Source organism: Solea senegalensis, linkage group LG6 (genome assembly GCF_019176455.1).
Source record: "Solea senegalensis isolate Sse05_10M linkage group LG6, IFAPA_SoseM_1, whole genome shotgun sequence".
Lineage (NCBI taxonomy): Eukaryota > Metazoa > Chordata > Actinopteri > Pleuronectiformes > Soleidae > Solea > Solea senegalensis.
The window spans coordinates 270949-288584 of NC_058026.1; the positions used below are offsets into that span (position 1 = coordinate 270949).

Genomic DNA, 17636 nt, shown 5'->3' on the forward strand with positions numbered 1-17636 from the left:
ATAGAGCTTTGGGCTTGTATACTTGTCATTACGGTAGTATCTCAGGTTTGAGATTCTCAGGTTTGAGATTCTTGGAAAAATAGCGGCAGAGGATCTCACTCACTGAACCTCACCTGAAAGAGGGAGCGATATGCCTCGTCTTTCCTCTCGTCTTTCAGGTTCCCGACATTTATCGCCGTCACCACCCACTTCTTCTCTGCGGCTGTGTCCAGTATGACCTGCAGAGTGGACAGTCCTACACACACACACACACACACACACATGGTCACGATTATACTGACGTGATAACGTTAAAATTAAAAAGTACGTACTTAGGTTTCCAGAAATGTCAAAAAGTCTTTTAATTTAACAACAAAAGTTTTATTTTATTTCTTACATACTTACTAGTGCTACGAAAATATTTAGAAACATGTTTTTTCAATGTTGGCTGGCAATATGAAAAAAAAAATGAAACTGACCGATTTTATTAAATATTTCACTAAAATTACAAATTACATTACAAAAACATTGCTTTGTAATGTAACAGAAACGCTACTAACTAAACTACGATGTAATGAAAAAGTCACATGACTGATGGCGACAGTGTTACCTCGGTCGCTGTCGTACAGATAGGCAAACTTCTCCCACTTGTAATATTCCACTAACGACACCAGTGGCCCTTTGATGTCCGGCCTCATCTGCAGGACAAACTGATTCATTCCCTCTGCGGGAAACGACGGCGTGATGAAGGAGACGTGGAGCGTCTCGCAGAAGGATGTGATGGTGTTCACCGACTTCTTGTCGTAGAAGCCGAAGATGGCGTAGACGCCACGAGAGAATTGGGAACAGACTGAGAGGAAACGAGAGACGGCGATTAATTTAAATCTAACGTCTGTCCTCGCTCTGCAGACACGGAAAAAAGCGGATAACGAACTGTTTACTTGATTTTCAAAAATCACATGACCATGTCTGTCTGTCATAAGTTAGAAGGAGAAGTCATAGAGAGTCATGTAGCAATCACTAAATCTGACCTCTGACCTCCAGTAACATGATCACACATGGAAGGAAACACCTTTGTTTGGCTTTCCGTAGCATGGTTCCAGTCCGTCAATGAAACGTTTAAATCCAGGCTTTTTCACCTCTGAATGAGGTCACATGACTGATGCTACAGAAGAGCTGTCTGTGCTAACAGAGTTGTTGTCATGGTTACGTCTAATTCTTGATGATGGCTGTGGAGATGTCCTGTGCTTTGCTACATTGTTTACACTCTGTGGTTTTCTTGTTGTTGCAGAATATTTCCACACCAGTGATTTCAGAGAAGAAGGAGGGGCTTCAAATCAGCAGTTGCCATGGTTACAGTTAGTTGGCAGCAGGTTCAGGTTAGTGATGTTACAGTGGCAGATCCAGCAGTATTGTCATCTTCATTATATATATATATATATATATATATATACATATGTGTATTTATATATATATATATATATATATATATATATATATATATATATATATATATATATATACATGATTCAAACTGTTGTCCATATCATTTTCTACAACTATTTACTCTACTGCTCATAAAATAAGTAGCAGTAATACAGTAAACAAAGTTTATCTCACAAATGTAACCAAGAGTGACAAAGTCAGAAAGTAGGAGATTAAAGGAAAAATATAAAACCTAAACATAACAGTAGATAATTTTCAGTCGATTTAAGGTGTAAACAAACCATTAAAAGCCTGTAAATGAACATGAACTAACATTAACTAACGTCTGTCTTTATTGTTGGAGGACAGACACACGAGTCCTGCACGTCTCTGTGCTGCTGCTAAATTTAACCGTCCTACTTTAACGACCTTGTTCTTCACTCTGGAAGTTAAAAAAATAAAAACCTCATCTGTGCTGCATTAATGTGCAGCATTTACACTCACTGCGTTATTGACCCACGTCCTGATATCTGTACATAATCCGCCTTTGACATACAGATTAAAGCGTAACTAAACAACTAATCCACTGTTTTCAGGTGTAAACCAGTGTTTGTGTAATTTACTGGAAATCTTCACAGTTTAGTGTAAAGTAGTGAAATGAAACACTGTCTCTTCATCTTTATTTCCACATTTTTACATTTCATTTTATTTGTGTTATTGTGTTTTATTGTACCTGTGTGTTATGGGGCCACAAAGTCAGAATTCTGAGATTTAAGTCAGATTTCTGAGATTTTAACTTAAGTAAGAATTTTGAAGTTTAAATCGTAATTCTGAGATTTTAATTTTAGTAAGAATTCTGAGATTAAAATAAGAATTCTGAGATTAAAGTGAGATTTTAATTTACAGATGGTTATATAAATGTTTTTATTATTAGCTATAAATATGTATACAAATCTGGTGGACCAAATAAACTTTATATTATATTTATGAATAAGTTTAACATCAGTGACGTAGTGAATCGTGTTTTGGATGAAGACAGAGCAGAAAAGTGAACACTCACAGCAGTTGGTGACGGCAAAGCTGTTGGCCACTTCCAGATTATCGATGTGTGGAGTGAGTCTGAAATCTGCCATTCCAAACTGAACCATGCCAACTCTGAACGCACTGTACTCCTGATCTGCACCGCGAGGGAATAACCCACCTGAAACACACACACACACACACAAACACACACGTGTCAGTGCAGCAGGGAGGAAACTCACATGGTCACAGCAGCAAAGACAGTAAAGCTAATACATGTGAAAGTACAACACAGAAGAATATTAACAACAAGACTAGACTAGAAAGGTAAAATAGAATGTAGATTATAGACATTAAGTGACCAGAATGTATACAGTATATACACAGTATATTTACACTGTGCTTAGATCACCTCAGTATTTATAAAAATGTCATTTTAAAAAGGTTTTGTGGATGAAAACATTGAACACTACATGGTGAATATGTGAGCTGTAGCTGTGAACTATAAGTGGATTATGAAATCACAGCCTCCTCAATAGAGCCAGGCGTGGGCAGATAGTGTGTGTGTGTGTGTGTTGCACACACATACATATATATCACACACACACACACACATATATACATATATGTATGTATGTATGCCATGTACATGTAAGTGTGGTGAAACCTGTTCTCTTATTAATCATTTCTTCTGCTCCTCTCACACTCATAAATATTAACGACGTCAGGAATGATCCAACAGTAACACGACACTCGTTCACCACGTCGTCTTCATTTTACATTTATGACCTGACACTGCGCACGTAACACTTAATTCAACAAATATATCAAAAAGTACACAACAATTAGCTCAATGACATGTGATCAATCAACATACAGCGATACCATCGACATTAGCCCTGGAGTATGGATTATTGTATTACATGAGGAAGAATGAAGATATATCACGTCGAAATGACTAAATATGACATCACTAATAGCATTATCTATGTACAAAGGTAGCTAAAAATTAGCTAAAATATGGCACTGCTAATAACACTATCTATTTAGAAGTTAGCTAAAGGTTAGCAACATTTTTACGTTGCTTACAGCATTATCTATTAATAATTTAGCTAAAAGTTAAGTGAAATATGACATTGTTAACAACATTATCTATATGTAAAGGTAGCTAAAATCTAGCTAATGTTTACATCGCTAATAACATTATCTATATAAAATTTAGCTGAAAGTTAGCTAAAATATGAAATTGCTAACAACATTATCTATACAGTATATAGGTTAGGTAAGGTATGACATTGCTTAAAGCATTATCTATATAGAAGTTAGCTAACGTTAGCTAACGTTAGCTAAAACATGACATTGATTATTATCATTGATGTCAACAACATCCAATCACAGACGAGCTTCACCAGCGCAGCTCACGTTTGTGACGTCAGCTTCTCAGAACTGTAATTGCTAAACGATTTTCGGATAATTTTACAGCCATAAAATGTAAATAAATCCCCGATTATCACGACGTTAATGGCAACATCGAAAATGATTTTAGTGACGCGGTGCAAAAACACGCGCGTTAGTTCAAACTTCAACGTGCAAACAGTAGAAAGAAAATAAAGAAAGAACGTCTTCATGGACACATACACCTGCAGCTGCACACACACACACACACACACTTTTCACTCCACTACCTCCATTGTTTCCAGGTCAGCTGCATAAGTGACATTATGAAGCCACAGCTCAGTGTCAGTGGTGGGGGTCGGCTGTACGCTCTGTGTCTCTGACATGGTTTCTAGAAGCACACAGTTCTGTCACGTGTGCCTAATAAAGTGGCTGCTGTGTTCTACTTCTGCTGCTGCTACTTGTTCACTGTTATTGCCTTTGTTTTGTTTTCCATGTTTATATTTCGGTACACCTGCAGCGTATACATCCTTACAAGTATTCATGTCATTCTATATTTTCTTCTTTCATTCGGTAACTGATCACATGTAAACAGGGGGCACTGTATTATGTACAGGATCAAATTTACAGTTACACCACTCATCATCCATCTAAAGTCATGTGACAATTCAAGTCAACTTAGGAGCAGTGTTAGCTGGAGTATCTGCTCAATATAAAAAGAAAGATATTAGTAGCAACATAAAAGCTTATTTATTTCTTCTCAGTTAAAAAAATGCATTTTTAAATCATATTTACTTAATTTGCTCCATTTTAAAATACATTACTTTGTTTACTCCAATGTTAACAGATATGTTCTCAATTTTGTGTGTTTGAGTTATAATTACACCACATTATTACCACATTTACTCAATTTTAAATCCATATTTGATTAATTTTCTGATTCTAATTTAAATGTATTCTATTTTAAAAACAAATTTACATCATATACTGTTTTTTAAAACTATAGTTATTTATTTACGGTTTCATTTAAATGTATAATTACTGGATTAATATTACTGGACCACATTTGATTAATTTACTCTCTACACTAAACTTAATCTTTTTTAAAACCATAGCTCAATTTTAAAACTGTATTTACATCATATGCTGTATTATAAACTACAGTTACTTGTGTTCTATTTAAAACTTATAATTTGCTAAAATCAAAATGTTTCAATCCACATTTGAGTCACTTTCTGTTTTCAATTGTTTTTATGAATTTTTAACTCATATTTACAGTTTTTAACTTATAGTTACTGCATTTTAAAACCATACTACTATTGTTTTTTAAGATATAGTTACTGCTTTGAAAGTTTTAAACATATAATTACTCTATACTTTATAATTTATACTTAGTTTTCAAACCTGTATTCAAGTTCATTCATGGCTGTATTTTGTCTGTCAGCCAATGTTGACATTTCCAGCACTTTATTAGTTTATGGCTGCCTGAAAGTTTGCGTTTATATGCATCATGTCAAGCTAATGTTTGCTAACTCGCTAACCAGCTTGAGGAGAGGCTAACGTGAGGTCATTTACAGACACTTACTGCGCAGAAGCTGAGAAACAAAGTGTCATGTTGTCACAAAACTCTGATGAGCACGTCTTAAATTCACCACTTCACCCTTTTTTCCTGCCGCATGTGCAGTTTTTGAAGCACAAAGTGTTGACTCTTGTCCGTTAGCATTGCTCCAGCTGACAGCAGGGAGCTAATGACGATCTATCTATCTATCTTTTAGTTAAAGATTTGCTAAAATATGACATTGCTAACATTAGCGAGCAAGATAGACAGACAGACAGATAGCTAGACAGATAGATAGATGACTTTAAACAGAACACAGAACTGAGTATATTCTCTCCTTTTAGACTTTATTTACTATTACTAATTTGTATAATTAGAGAAACTGTATTAAGTACTTTTGTTATCGGTGCAGAATGAAGTTCATTTTCAATGGAAAATTCAATGTATTTTATTTGAACTATGTTGAAGTAAACTGAAGTCTGAAGTCTAACGGACTATAATGTTTCGATACAGTCATTTACAGTGTGGTTTTCTGAAGAACTATAAACAACTCAAATGCACAATCAGCCATAAAATAATTGCTTCATACATTCACTCAATACTAACACTGCATAATACTGAAGAAATAAATGTCACAAAAAAAATCAAAACATTCATTCTACTCAAACAGCAAGTCAGACGAAGCATCACCTTCAATCCCACAAATCTCCACAAGAGATCTCTCTAGAGTACAACATGTAAAACATCTTCTGATATCACAATAATAATAATACTAAAAAGGTATTGTTTTCATTACTGGATAAATGCATATATTATCCTAACAATAAAGAAACTACCCTAACTACTGTTGATAAACATACGACAAAACCACAGACAAAAGTCGCAATTTAACCATTTAATGATTTAACTAGCACACAGACAGTTAGCCAACCACCCACAAGAACCTGAACTCCTGGTCAGACTTGAAGCCTCATGATTTAACGATTCCATCACAGTCGCCCCCTGGTGGGTATTGAAAATATTCACCCAGGAAACCAGAAGATCATGTCTTCCTTTCATAAACAGCAGAAACGCAGCTCTTAGACAAAGTTGATTTGAGAAAGTTTGCCATTCAACAGTCATGGACACAACAGACGTCATTTAAGCAACATTAGCAGCTGTCACTACACAGTTAGCCATGGCAGGCTCTGCTTTGCTAACCTCCGATAGCTACCAAATGTCGGGCCCGCCCACTCTGTGACTTCTCTATGGAACAACACTGTGAAGTCAGAGGCGACTTTCAATGTAAAGAAAGTAGCATTTGTGTTTGTTTTCAGCCAAATACCACGTAATGGTTGTTATTGACTGGTGTTGCTAACAATAGCTAGCCTGACGTCCATGTTTTTTTCGACTTCTTTATTGAACAACACCATGACATCGGAGGTGACGTCACTCCCAGCTCCTACTTACTATGTAAATAGAACGCAGCATTTTGTGTGTGTTTTTTGCAAAATACCGCATAGCGGTTGTTATCAACTGGTGGTGCTAACAATGGCTAGCCTGTTCTCTATGGAACAACACTGTGAACGCGGAGGTGACGTCACTACTAGCTCTGACTTCCGAGTTCCGATGTAAACAGTACACAGCATTTGTGTTTGTTTTCCGCCAAATACAGCGTAACGGTTGTTATCGCGTGGTGTTGCTAACAATAGCTAGCCTGGCATCCATTTTTTTTCCCGACTTCTTTATTGAACAACACCATGACGTCGGAGGTGACGTCACTCCCAGCTCCTACTTACGATGTAAATAGAACGCAGCATTTTGTGTGTGTTTTTTGCAAAATACTGCATAGCGGTTGTTATCAACTGGCGGTGCTAACAATGGCTAGCCTGAGGTTCGCGTTTTTTGCAACTTCTCTATGGATCAACACTGTGAACGCGGAGGTGACGTCACTTCCAGCTCTGACTTCCGAGTTCCGATGTAAACAGTACACAGCATTTGTGTTTGTTTTCCGCCAAATACAGCGTAACGGTTGTTATCGCGTGGTGTTGCTAACAATAGCTAGCCTGGCATCCATTTTTTTTTTCGACTTCTTTATTGAACAACACCATGACGTCGGAGGTGACGTCACTCCCAGCTCCTACTTACGATGTAAATAGAACGCAGCATTTTATGTGTGTTTTTTGCAAAATACTGCATAGCGGTTGTTATCAACTGGCGGTGCTAACAATGGCTAGCCTGAGGTTCGCGTTTTTTGCAACTTCTCTATGGATCAACACTGTGAACGCGGAGGTGACGTCACTTCCAGCTCTGACTTCCGAGTTCCGATGTAAACAGTACACAGCATTTGTGTTTGTTTTCCGCCAAATACAGCGTAACGGTTGTTATCGCGTGGTGTTGCTAACAATAGCTAGCCTGGCATCCATTTTTTTTTTCGACTTCTTTATTGAACAACACCATGACGTCGGAGGTGACGTCACTCCCAGCTCCTACTTACGATGTAAATAGAACGCAGCATTTTGTGTGTGTTTTTTGCAAAATACTGAATAGCGGTTGTTATCAACTGGCGGTGCTAACAATGGCTAGCCTGAGGTTCGCGTTTTTTGCAACTTCTCTATGGATCAACACTGTGAACGCGGAGGTGACGTCACTTCCAGCTCTGACTTCCGAGTTCCGATGTAAACAGTACACAGCATTTGTGTTTGTTTTCCGCCAAATACAGCGTAACGGTTGTTATCGACCGGCAGTGCTAACAATAGCTAGCCTGGCGTCCATGTTTATGCAGCATTACAGCAGAATGTGAAGGAATGCAGCTGAGAGTCCAGTCCTGAAGGGGGCGCCACTCTCACACACACACACACACACACACACATATGTATCAGCTGTATGTGCAGGTCTGACCACACTGAAGCCAGAGCTGCATCTCCATCATCATGGAGGATGAAGATGATGATGATGATGATGAAGGGCCAGTTGACACTTTAAATAGCGCGTGCGTGCGCACGTGCCTTGTGCACGCGCGTGCACAGGAGAACAAAATGTAGTAGAGAAACAGATATGAGAGATGACTTTTTTTTCCTCCTCTATGTCCGCGTTGTGATGATGAAGATGAAGATGAAGAGGAGGAGGCCGCTCTCCTCCTCCTCCTCCTCTTCATCTACTCAGATGACGGAGGCCCCCACTGATGCTGACACACGGAGGAGCAGGAGACGATGATGAAGATGAAGATGAAGATGATGATGAGCTGAAGACACAGAGGAGAAAAGATAAAGAGTGAAGAACAGAGACAGACAGACAGACATAGAGAGAGAGAGACAGAATGTTCGGTCTTACCGATCTGGACGCTCGGTGAGCCGCACCGCGCCTCGCGCCACAGCAGCGTCAGCAGCACAAACAGCAGCAGCTTCATGTTGACGGCGGATCCGACATCAGCCGAACATCAACCAGCTCATGTTCGTCAGACCCGGTTCAGCTCAGAAGCGTCTCGAGCTCTGCGGAGAACGATGCTCTCTCGCGCTCGCTCGCTCTCTGATGCGCGTGACACCGCCACCACCACCACCGCTGCTGATGCCGATGCTCGCGGGGGCGCGCGCCGATCGGGTTTTGCTTGAAATGAATACCGGAGAGACACGAGCGAGAGCCGGATACAGCCGAGAGCTGAATATGGAGCTGAGCAGGGGCGTTTCTATGATTCAAATAAGGGGTGGGCGGAGCCTCTCAACACTCCACACGTCTATGTACGAACTCCAAAAAAGAACTCAGTAAACCTTAAGGCTCGATTCATTGATTATTAATGGGTTATTTTATAATCGTCAACTGTTTTGATCATCGATTAATCAATTAATCAGTCTGGGTGTTTGTTGTTTTTAAAGATTTAAAACTATTGTTGTGTGTTGCACACTGTTGCAACAGTGAGAGTAAGTTGTCAGTGTGGTTTTAGATCATCCAGATCCACATCCATGGAGTTAGTAGAGGAGTTAACTGGTTGTTGACCAGAGGGGTGGAGCTACATCAGAAACAGGAAGCACTTTGATCAAATGGATCATTATAAGTCATTCTGTCTCTACATTACTTGTGGTGTGCCACAGGGTTCACAACTGGATCCTAGATTGTTTAGTTTGTTCTTCGTATCAAATGCTTTGAAGTGTGGTGATGGAGAGACGGCGAGACGTCCTGGAATTATGGGTAAAACTGGGGTTTTCTTCAATTGTAAATCTCTACATATTTTATACTGTAGTGTAGACTTATATTGACATAACTCAGTTGTTGTGTAGTCTGGGCTAACGCGTACAACAAGAGCTCATTACAAAGAATGTACTGTAAAGACTGCAAATAATAAATAAGGCTGAATGTTGTGATTCATCACAGATGAGGTTTGTGTACGAGTCACTGTGTATATATATATATGTGTGTATACATGTATATACATATATATAGTATATATATACATACATGCCGTGAACGTGTTCTTAGGATATCTGTATACTGTGTATATATACTGTGTATATACAGTATATATACACGGTATATTCCAAAATCTACTTAAATTTCCAAAATCGACTTATCGTAGATAATACATTTTATTTCGAGGCTCCTTTCAGAGGTCAGCGTACATCAGAACATCAGCAGTAAAACATGGATAAAACAAGAGAAGAGACAATAAATCAATAAATTTAAAATAATGTTTCGTTGGATCATGAGAGGAAGTCACAACAGGTGAGTTTAGTTCAGGGGAGAGATTCAATACTTCTGAGGTCAGGTGGTCGAGAGTCAGAGGCATCACACGTGTGATGTCATCACGTGATGATGTCACATGACTGTTGTGAGGAGGAAACATGTCAATAAAAAGAAAACTTAAACTCAATGATACAAACTGTTATGTTGAACAATAATAATAATAATAATATCATCATCATAACTGAATGCAATGATATTTCATTCATTAAAAGCAGAACTTTTCTCTTGTCTCAGGTTCATGTTTGTTTTCTTAATATCACAACAACACAAAGGTCAGTTTTTCTTCATGAAAATGTTTCCTCTTCAGTGTCTGATTTTATTATCGTTCACAACAACAAGACTTCATCATTAGAACATGAGAAACTTCTTGTTCCATTTGTTTTCAGGTGAGTTTTTAAATCACAGCGGCAGCAAAAACAAAAACCTACGAAATGATGAAGTTATAACATGTTTTTTTTATCTCGTTTATTTATTTCACTTTTTTAAATATTGCTGTTAATATTGAAAAAGCACTTGTTAATGTAAATGTTTCAGTTACATACGTCACACATGCAGCGTCAACTTAATGCTCACGATTAAAGGGAAATTACACCCAGTTTACAATAAACCATGGAAATCTTCAGCTTTAAGAGTTTCACACTCATGTTTGGTCACCACGTATCCTTCCTTCCTTGGTTCCTCCCTCACTCTGTCACTCTCTCACTCCCTCACTCTCTCACAGATAGACGGACCAGTAGACGACATTGAAGAAGAGGAAGGAGAAAGGGAAGAGGGCTCTTGCGTAGAGGTCGATGCGTTTGGCGGCGGCGGGAATGACGGGTTTGGGGGGCGGCGGCTTCTTGTTGGCTTTGCTCTGGGACTTGAGGACTCCGCCCACTTCCACTGGTTTACCATAACAGTCAAAGTTGGACAGTTCAAAGTCTCGTGGTAACGAACCCACAATGCTGAAGTCGTTGGACCGGAGGTCGGACTTTGACGTGCAGACTTTCTTACAGCGAGTTTCCACCGCCTGCTGCGAGGAAACAAACAACAACAACAAACGGGAGATTTACGAGACGTACAAATGAAACCAAATCAAACACTCAGAACTCTATTTTATTTCATAGATCAGATGAATTTACTCTTCATCACATAAATGACTCTTTTTTTGTCTCATAACCAAATCTTTTAGCCCATAATTCTGACTTTCATCTGATCCATTCCACTCTTTTTCTCATAACTATGACTTTTTGTCACATTATTGACATTTTTTTATTTTTATGATTTTATTTCACATGATTGTGTCGTTTAATCTTCAGTGTTCATGTGTTCACCTGCAGCGTGTTGACATGAATGGGAGTTCCACCTGTTCCATTCACCGTGTTGTTGCTTTTATTTGAAGGCTTCTTTCCTTCTTTCTCCTGCAGAGCTTTTTCTTTGGTGGCCATTTTGGTTTTCTCCTCCTCGATCAGTTTGGGACTGTTCAGAATCACCTGCACGCCAAAACACAGGTGAGGGGGTGAGGGGGCGGAGCCTGTCCTGAGGACTCACTCTGAGCTCACTGGTTTGTCTCGTTTTTGTCGTTTGTCTCATATTTGTCCAGTTTGTTTCGTTTTTGTCCAGTTTGTCTCGGTTTAGTCCAGTTTGTCTCATTTTAGTCCAGTTTATCTCATATTTCTCCAGTTTATCTCATATTTCTCCAGTTTGTCTCATTTTTGTAAAGTTTGTCTCGTATTTGTCCAGTTTGTCTCGTTTTAGTCAGTTTGTCTCATTTTAGTCAGTTTGTCTCATATTTGTCCCGTTTGTCGTTTTAGTCCAGTTTGTCTCATATTTGTCCAGTTTGTTTCGTTTTTGTCCAGTTTGTCTCATATTTGTCCAGTTTGTCTCGTTTTTGTCCAGTTTGACCTCATTATATGCTTTTTCTTAAAGATAAGAAAATCTGCTGCTCCCACAAACACACACATCGGTTCTCGTGACTGAGTGTGTGTGGTTCTGGTTCTGGTTTCTGAGATGTGTGTGGTTCTGGTTTCTGAGATGTGTGTGGTTCTGGTGACTGAGTTTGTGTGGTTCTGGTGACTGACATGTGTATGGTTCTGGTTCTGGTGACAGATGTGTTTGTGTTCTGGTGACTGGTGTGTGTGTGGTTCTGATGACAGGCGGTGGGTTCTGGTGACAGACATGTGTGTGGTTCTGGTTCTGGTGACTGTGTGTGTGGTTCTGGTTCTGGTGACTGACATGTGTATGGTTCTGGTGACAGACATATGTGTGGTTCTGGTGACTGACATGTGTATGGTTCTGGTGACAGACATGTGTGTGGTTCTGGTTCTGGTGACTGACCTGCACCACAGCGTACTCCACCAGAGAAAAACAGCCGAACAGTAAACAGGCGATGAGCCAGATGTCGATGGCTTTAACGTAGGAAACCTTTGGAAGTTCTGACGCTAACAACATGCTCTCACTGGACAGAGACAGAACTGACAGAATACCTGCAAACACATGAACACATGAACACATGAATGCTCTCACTGGACAGAGACAGAACTGACAGAATACCTGCAAACACATGAACACATGAACACATGAATGTGCTCTCACTGACAGAGAGACAGAACTGACAGAATACCTGCAAACACATGTAGAACACATGAACACATGAATGCTCTCACTGACAGAGAGACAGAACTGACAGAATACTCTGCACACATGAACATGAACACATGAATGCTCTCACTGACAGACAGAACTGAGAATACTCCGCAAACACACATGAACACATGAACACAATCCTCTCACTGACAGAGAGACAGAACTGACAGAATACCTGCAAACACATGAACACATGAAGAATGCTCTCACTGACAGAGACAGAACTGATACAGAATACTCCTGCAAACACATGAACACATGAACACACATGAACACATGAATGCCTCACTGACAGAGACAGAACTGACAGAATACCTGCAAACACATAAACACATGAACATTACGAACACATGAATGCCTCACTGGACAGAGACAGAACTGACAGAATACCTGCAAACACATGAACACATGAATGCTCTCACTGACAAGTATTGGTGAATACCTGCAAACACATGAATGTTCCCACACACATGAACACATGAATCTTCCCACACACATGAACACATGAATGTTACCACACACATGAACACATGAATGTCATCATGTGTTTGTGGGTGTGTCAGTTTGTGTCTGTGTGTGTCTGTATTTGTGTGTGTGTGTGTGTGTGTAAAGATGTGTCCTCACCTTAGTGGGATTCCCCATGGCAGCTGATGCGTCAGGATTGATCCAGAACGATAACCAGGACAAAACCACGATGAGTGCTGGAGCCGTAACCATCAGATAAAAGTTTCCACTCCAAGCATGCAGCTGAAAAATCACCCCCACACACGCAGCACATCCTGTGAACACATGAATGAGTGAGTGAGAGGAGGTGGGAGTGGGAGTGAGTGAGTGGAGGAGTGAGTGAGTGGGAGGAGTGGGGAGTGAGTCACCTGTCCCCTGGTAATACTTGGTACAGTTTCCATATTTAATGTCCTCTTGTTTGATGTCAAACTGAGGCAGAGCGATCTCGTCCATCTGGACCGGGTCAGACTGCCACATGAAGACCAGGTCACTGGTGGTGTAACCAACTGAGACAGAGACACAGAGACGGAGAGAGAGACAGACAGAGACAGAGAGACAGAGAGAGAGAGAGAAACAGAGAGAGAGACAGAAACAGAGAGACATCTTAGATTAAAACTAAGGTTTGAATTGTTGACAGATCAAGATTAGTGTTAAGTGTTAGATTAAGTGTTTGTAGTTAACTAAGCTCAACTTTAAGGTTTCTATTGAGAGTTAAGACTTAGTTTTAGGTTAAGGTGAGACGTGTGTGTGTGTGTGTGTGTACTCACAGCTCTCCAGCTGCATCTTACACAGTTGTGTGTCCATCGGGAAAAGAGTGAGATCCAAGGGACAAGACAGTGTCACTGAAAGCCTACACACATGCACACAGACAGACACACAGGCACAGACAGACACACAGGCACCGACTGACATGTTGACGTTGACCTTCACACTGTAAGTCGATGAACAAAGGTCAAAGATCCGAGTGTGTGGTCACCTCATGCTGATGAGAACGTCTCCGTTCCTGAAGATGAAGAGCAGGATGTTGTCCTGCGTCACGTCGTGGAAGTTTGCACTTTTCTCGTTGGCAAAGAAAAGGTCGGGTTTCCACAGACACTGGAACATCTTTGGGTCGATGGTGAGAGCGTCACTTTTAAAGTCTGTGGGAAGCTGAAGACGAGGGTCGTTCCACCTCTGACGGAGGAAGATGTTCACTCTGTAATCCTGCACACACACACACACACACGTTTTAGCTAATGTGCCACATGATCATGTCTTTATCTCACTGAGTTAGATTGGTGGTAGTGTGTGTGTGTGTGCCCACCGCTTTGGTGGTTTCCCCGGATTTCACCCAAAAGCTGTTGATGAAGATGTTCACTCTGGATTCAACTGGGATACCTGCAACACACACACACACACACACACACACACACACACACACACACGCTGTCATGACCCTGTCAAACCTGTAGGTGGCAGTGTAATGTGTAGCATAGAGCTAACACTCAGTTTTCCCTGTGGACACAAACACAAACTTTCCAGTGTTTTATGTGGATGAAAGACAAATATCCTTTAAAGCATGGGTAATTGTCCTGCCTCCACTGCCCCCTACTGTCTGTGGGTGGGAAACCAGCCTCAGTCCTCTCTGCAGCAACAGTTTCACGATGAGTCCAAAATGTGTCCACATGTATGGATTTATTTGTGTCAACAACGATCATCGCGTCGTGATTTTCTGATGACTCTGCAGCGGAGCATTGATTCACACACACACACACACACACACAATATCTATCCGCTCGTTCACACACTCCAGGTGATGAACACATGAACACAATCTATGAAAAGATTCTGCTGATTTTTAAAAGTCTACAATCTCCAGCATGATATTGATTGATAAATATTCTTCTGGACGAGTTCATCTCTGCATGCTTCTCTAATCACCGCACATGGGAATTCCCACCCTGCCGAGGTCCTTGAACGCCCCGTGGACGTGAGCGTCTGCTGAACGACGTCTGTGGTGTGTGTGTGTGTGCGTCCATGAAGCCGTGAGTTGCACTGTTCTGCTTGTGTGTTTGTGTGTGTCCATGTGTCTGTTTAATGATCCACTTGTTATTTTACATCAGTTATGTGGTGTGATGAGTAATTAGTCACTAATGAGCCACGTGGAGCTAGCTGCTAACTAGCAACAATCTGAGTGTATGCGTATGTCGCTCTTATGTTACATCTACACCTGTAGATGAATGTTCATTTAGTTTTAGTCTTTAAATTCACTACTAATCTGGAGCTGTGTTTGTGATGTTATGCTCAGTGGAGCACTGAGGCCACGCCTTTTGACGTAGAAAACTTTATCCATTAACTTGTCAAGAACACTTGGACCGAGTTTGACACGGCTAGCTCAAACGTGATAGGACCAGTTCATTCAAATTTGTTTATGACCACTTCAGGCTGGGCGGAGCTAATGGAAGTACACCAAGTTTGGTTAAAAATGGAACAACTATGTGCAAATGTTTTTTTTTTTGTTTTGTTTTTTTTTTACCATTTTGGGAGTAAGCCCAACAAACTTTAAATTTCGTCCCGATCCAACGACTTTTGTCCGACCACTTCCTGGGTCTAAGAACGGGTTTGTGCCGTATGCCACTATCGCATGTTTCACTGACCTGACCTCTGTGCCAAATTCAGTTAACCCCTCAAAAATGAGCAGATATAATAATAATCTGAAGGTGCAGGGCCCTAATAACTGCTACAGTTCTTTAAATAACCACAGATAAGAACCAGTCAGTGTTCACTATTGTACTGTAATATATTCTGTCTTTGACAACCGTGAACTCGTCCTTTAGCGCAAACATATTCACACAGTGAACGCGCTGGACCGCATGAATTATATCTTCCCGTGTGAGTCTCACCTTGGAAGTTGGGTCTTATTCTTGGGTCATAACTGACCATCAGACGATTCAAGATGTTGGAGGTGGAGTTCTCTGGAACCTGGGCCAGCTCTTCAGGTGACAACTGGCTGTTAAACATCACATGACGTGAAAAGATTTAAATCCATTTTTCCCCTGAATTGCTTTGAGGAGATGTGTTTGGACACAGAATACTCACGATGGACAGACGACCTGTTTGCCTTTCTTTCCCTTGGATTTTCCCTCTTTGGTTGTGGTGAGTTTGAAACAGCAGAGCAGCAGCAGCAGCATCAGGATCAGCAGCCTCACTGCGGCCGCCATCGCTCCTGAAACACACGGATAAAACGCGTCAAAATTCACTTTAAACATCTGTACTGAGAAAACATCAGGAGAGTTCTCCACGGTGTCAGCACCAGGATCATTTGACCCACTTTTTGTTCAACAAACTCAAAAACAACTGAAGGTCACAAGGGCTCATAGAGACGAATCCGGCAAAGTACCGAACGTAAACGCGCCGCCATTGCCGCGGTGGCGCCTCCCTCCAGTATACGGGTGATAGAATGGGAGCTGTCGTAAGAAGTGTACATTTCTACTTTTACCTGTACTTTTTATGCAGCATTAACTTTGACAACGACGTGGGAAACTTCAAATTTGAACGACACAAACCTTTACGTCTGCGGCCGCACGGTCTAAATCGATGTTCGCCAGAAGTGGATCAAAAATATTAGCAGAGCGACAACACAATAACTTTTGGTTAACACAGTGAATAGCATGTGGCTGCCTAGCATAGCACAACACAGTGAAAAAGTAATGTCAGCTAGCTTAGCTAGCTTCGCTTAGCTAGCTCATGTCAGACGCCTCTATCAAGGCTGCTGTGGTCGCACAGTAAATGAACTCATTGTGATGTTATTACTGTAACTAGGACAAACTAATGACCACAATGTAAACATCAAGTAGCTGAGTTAATCAGTGGTGGAGGAAAATAATTACAACTACTCGCATTAGTGTCATTTATTGTGGAGGAGTTTTTGCACAGAACAGAGCAGGACAGCAGAGAGTGACACACGACGTGCCACCGCAGTAATGGCGCCGCCGCGAGATGACTCCACGGATTTGTCTTTAGTTTTACAATTTTCTCACCAATAAAATACACTAAAATGTCCGCCATACTTTATAAAATACACTAAAATGTCCACAATAACAGATACTATTCATGTCTAAGAAGTCAAAAAAACAGAACTTGTTTTGGTAACAGAAAAATACACCAGAACTAAATCCATGATGAAAACGATTGATTCATTTAGTAAAAGTGATTTTTCTTTCACCAGCATGCAGAGTAAGTGCAGGCTATATATGACTCTGTGTGTGTGTGTGTGTGTGTGTGTGTGTGTGTGTGTGTGTAAAAGATGAAAACACTATTGATCTCCCACGCTGTAAATCTTCTTCCCCCTGAAGGAGAGAGAGCATTCTCCACAGAGCTGATGTAGCTACACCATCTACACCAACTGTATCTGCTACAGCAGCTACACATGCTA

The 17636-nt window shown here is 40.6% G+C and overlaps 2 protein-coding genes across 9 annotated transcripts in view; both read right to left on the reverse strand.

Annotated features, from left to right (window-relative positions):
• Positions 1–8925, reverse strand: part of LOC122770522 (glutamate receptor 2-like) — a 29212-nt gene extending 20287 nt beyond the window's left edge. For 3 of the 8 annotated variants that reach the window (XM_044027422.1, XM_044027418.1, XM_044027423.1), the window contains exons 1-4: positions 8690–8923; positions 2465–2605; positions 590–829; positions 114–235 (exon numbers count right to left, since the gene is read on the reverse strand). In XM_044027422.1, coding sequence (XP_043883357.1) covers positions 114–235; positions 590–829; positions 2465–2605; positions 8690–8765 — 579 coding nt within the window. In that variant the 5' untranslated portion in view covers positions 8766–8923. Of the gene's footprint in view, positions 1–113; positions 236–589; positions 830–2464; positions 2693–8689 lie in introns of those variants that run through there. The other 5 variants (XR_006360530.1, XM_044027424.1, XM_044027421.1 and 2 more) reach the window with 4 other exon arrangements.
• Positions 8926–10529: 1604 nt separating this feature from the next.
• On the reverse strand, positions 10530–17457 carry LOC122770561 (glycine receptor subunit beta-like). The gene is made up of 10 exons (XM_044027489.1): positions 16301–17457; positions 16105–16211; positions 14529–14599; positions 14199–14425; positions 13990–14072; positions 13591–13728; positions 13362–13497; positions 12410–12572; positions 11407–11565; positions 10530–11102 (listed from the first exon to the last, which is right to left on the reverse strand). The coding sequence occupies exons 1-10, from the start codon at positions 16468–16470 to the stop codon at positions 10809–10811; spliced, it is 1548 nt and encodes a 515-aa protein (XP_043883424.1). The 5' UTR covers positions 16471–17457; the 3' UTR covers positions 10530–10808.
• Between the last annotated feature and the right edge of the window lie 179 nt (positions 17458–17636).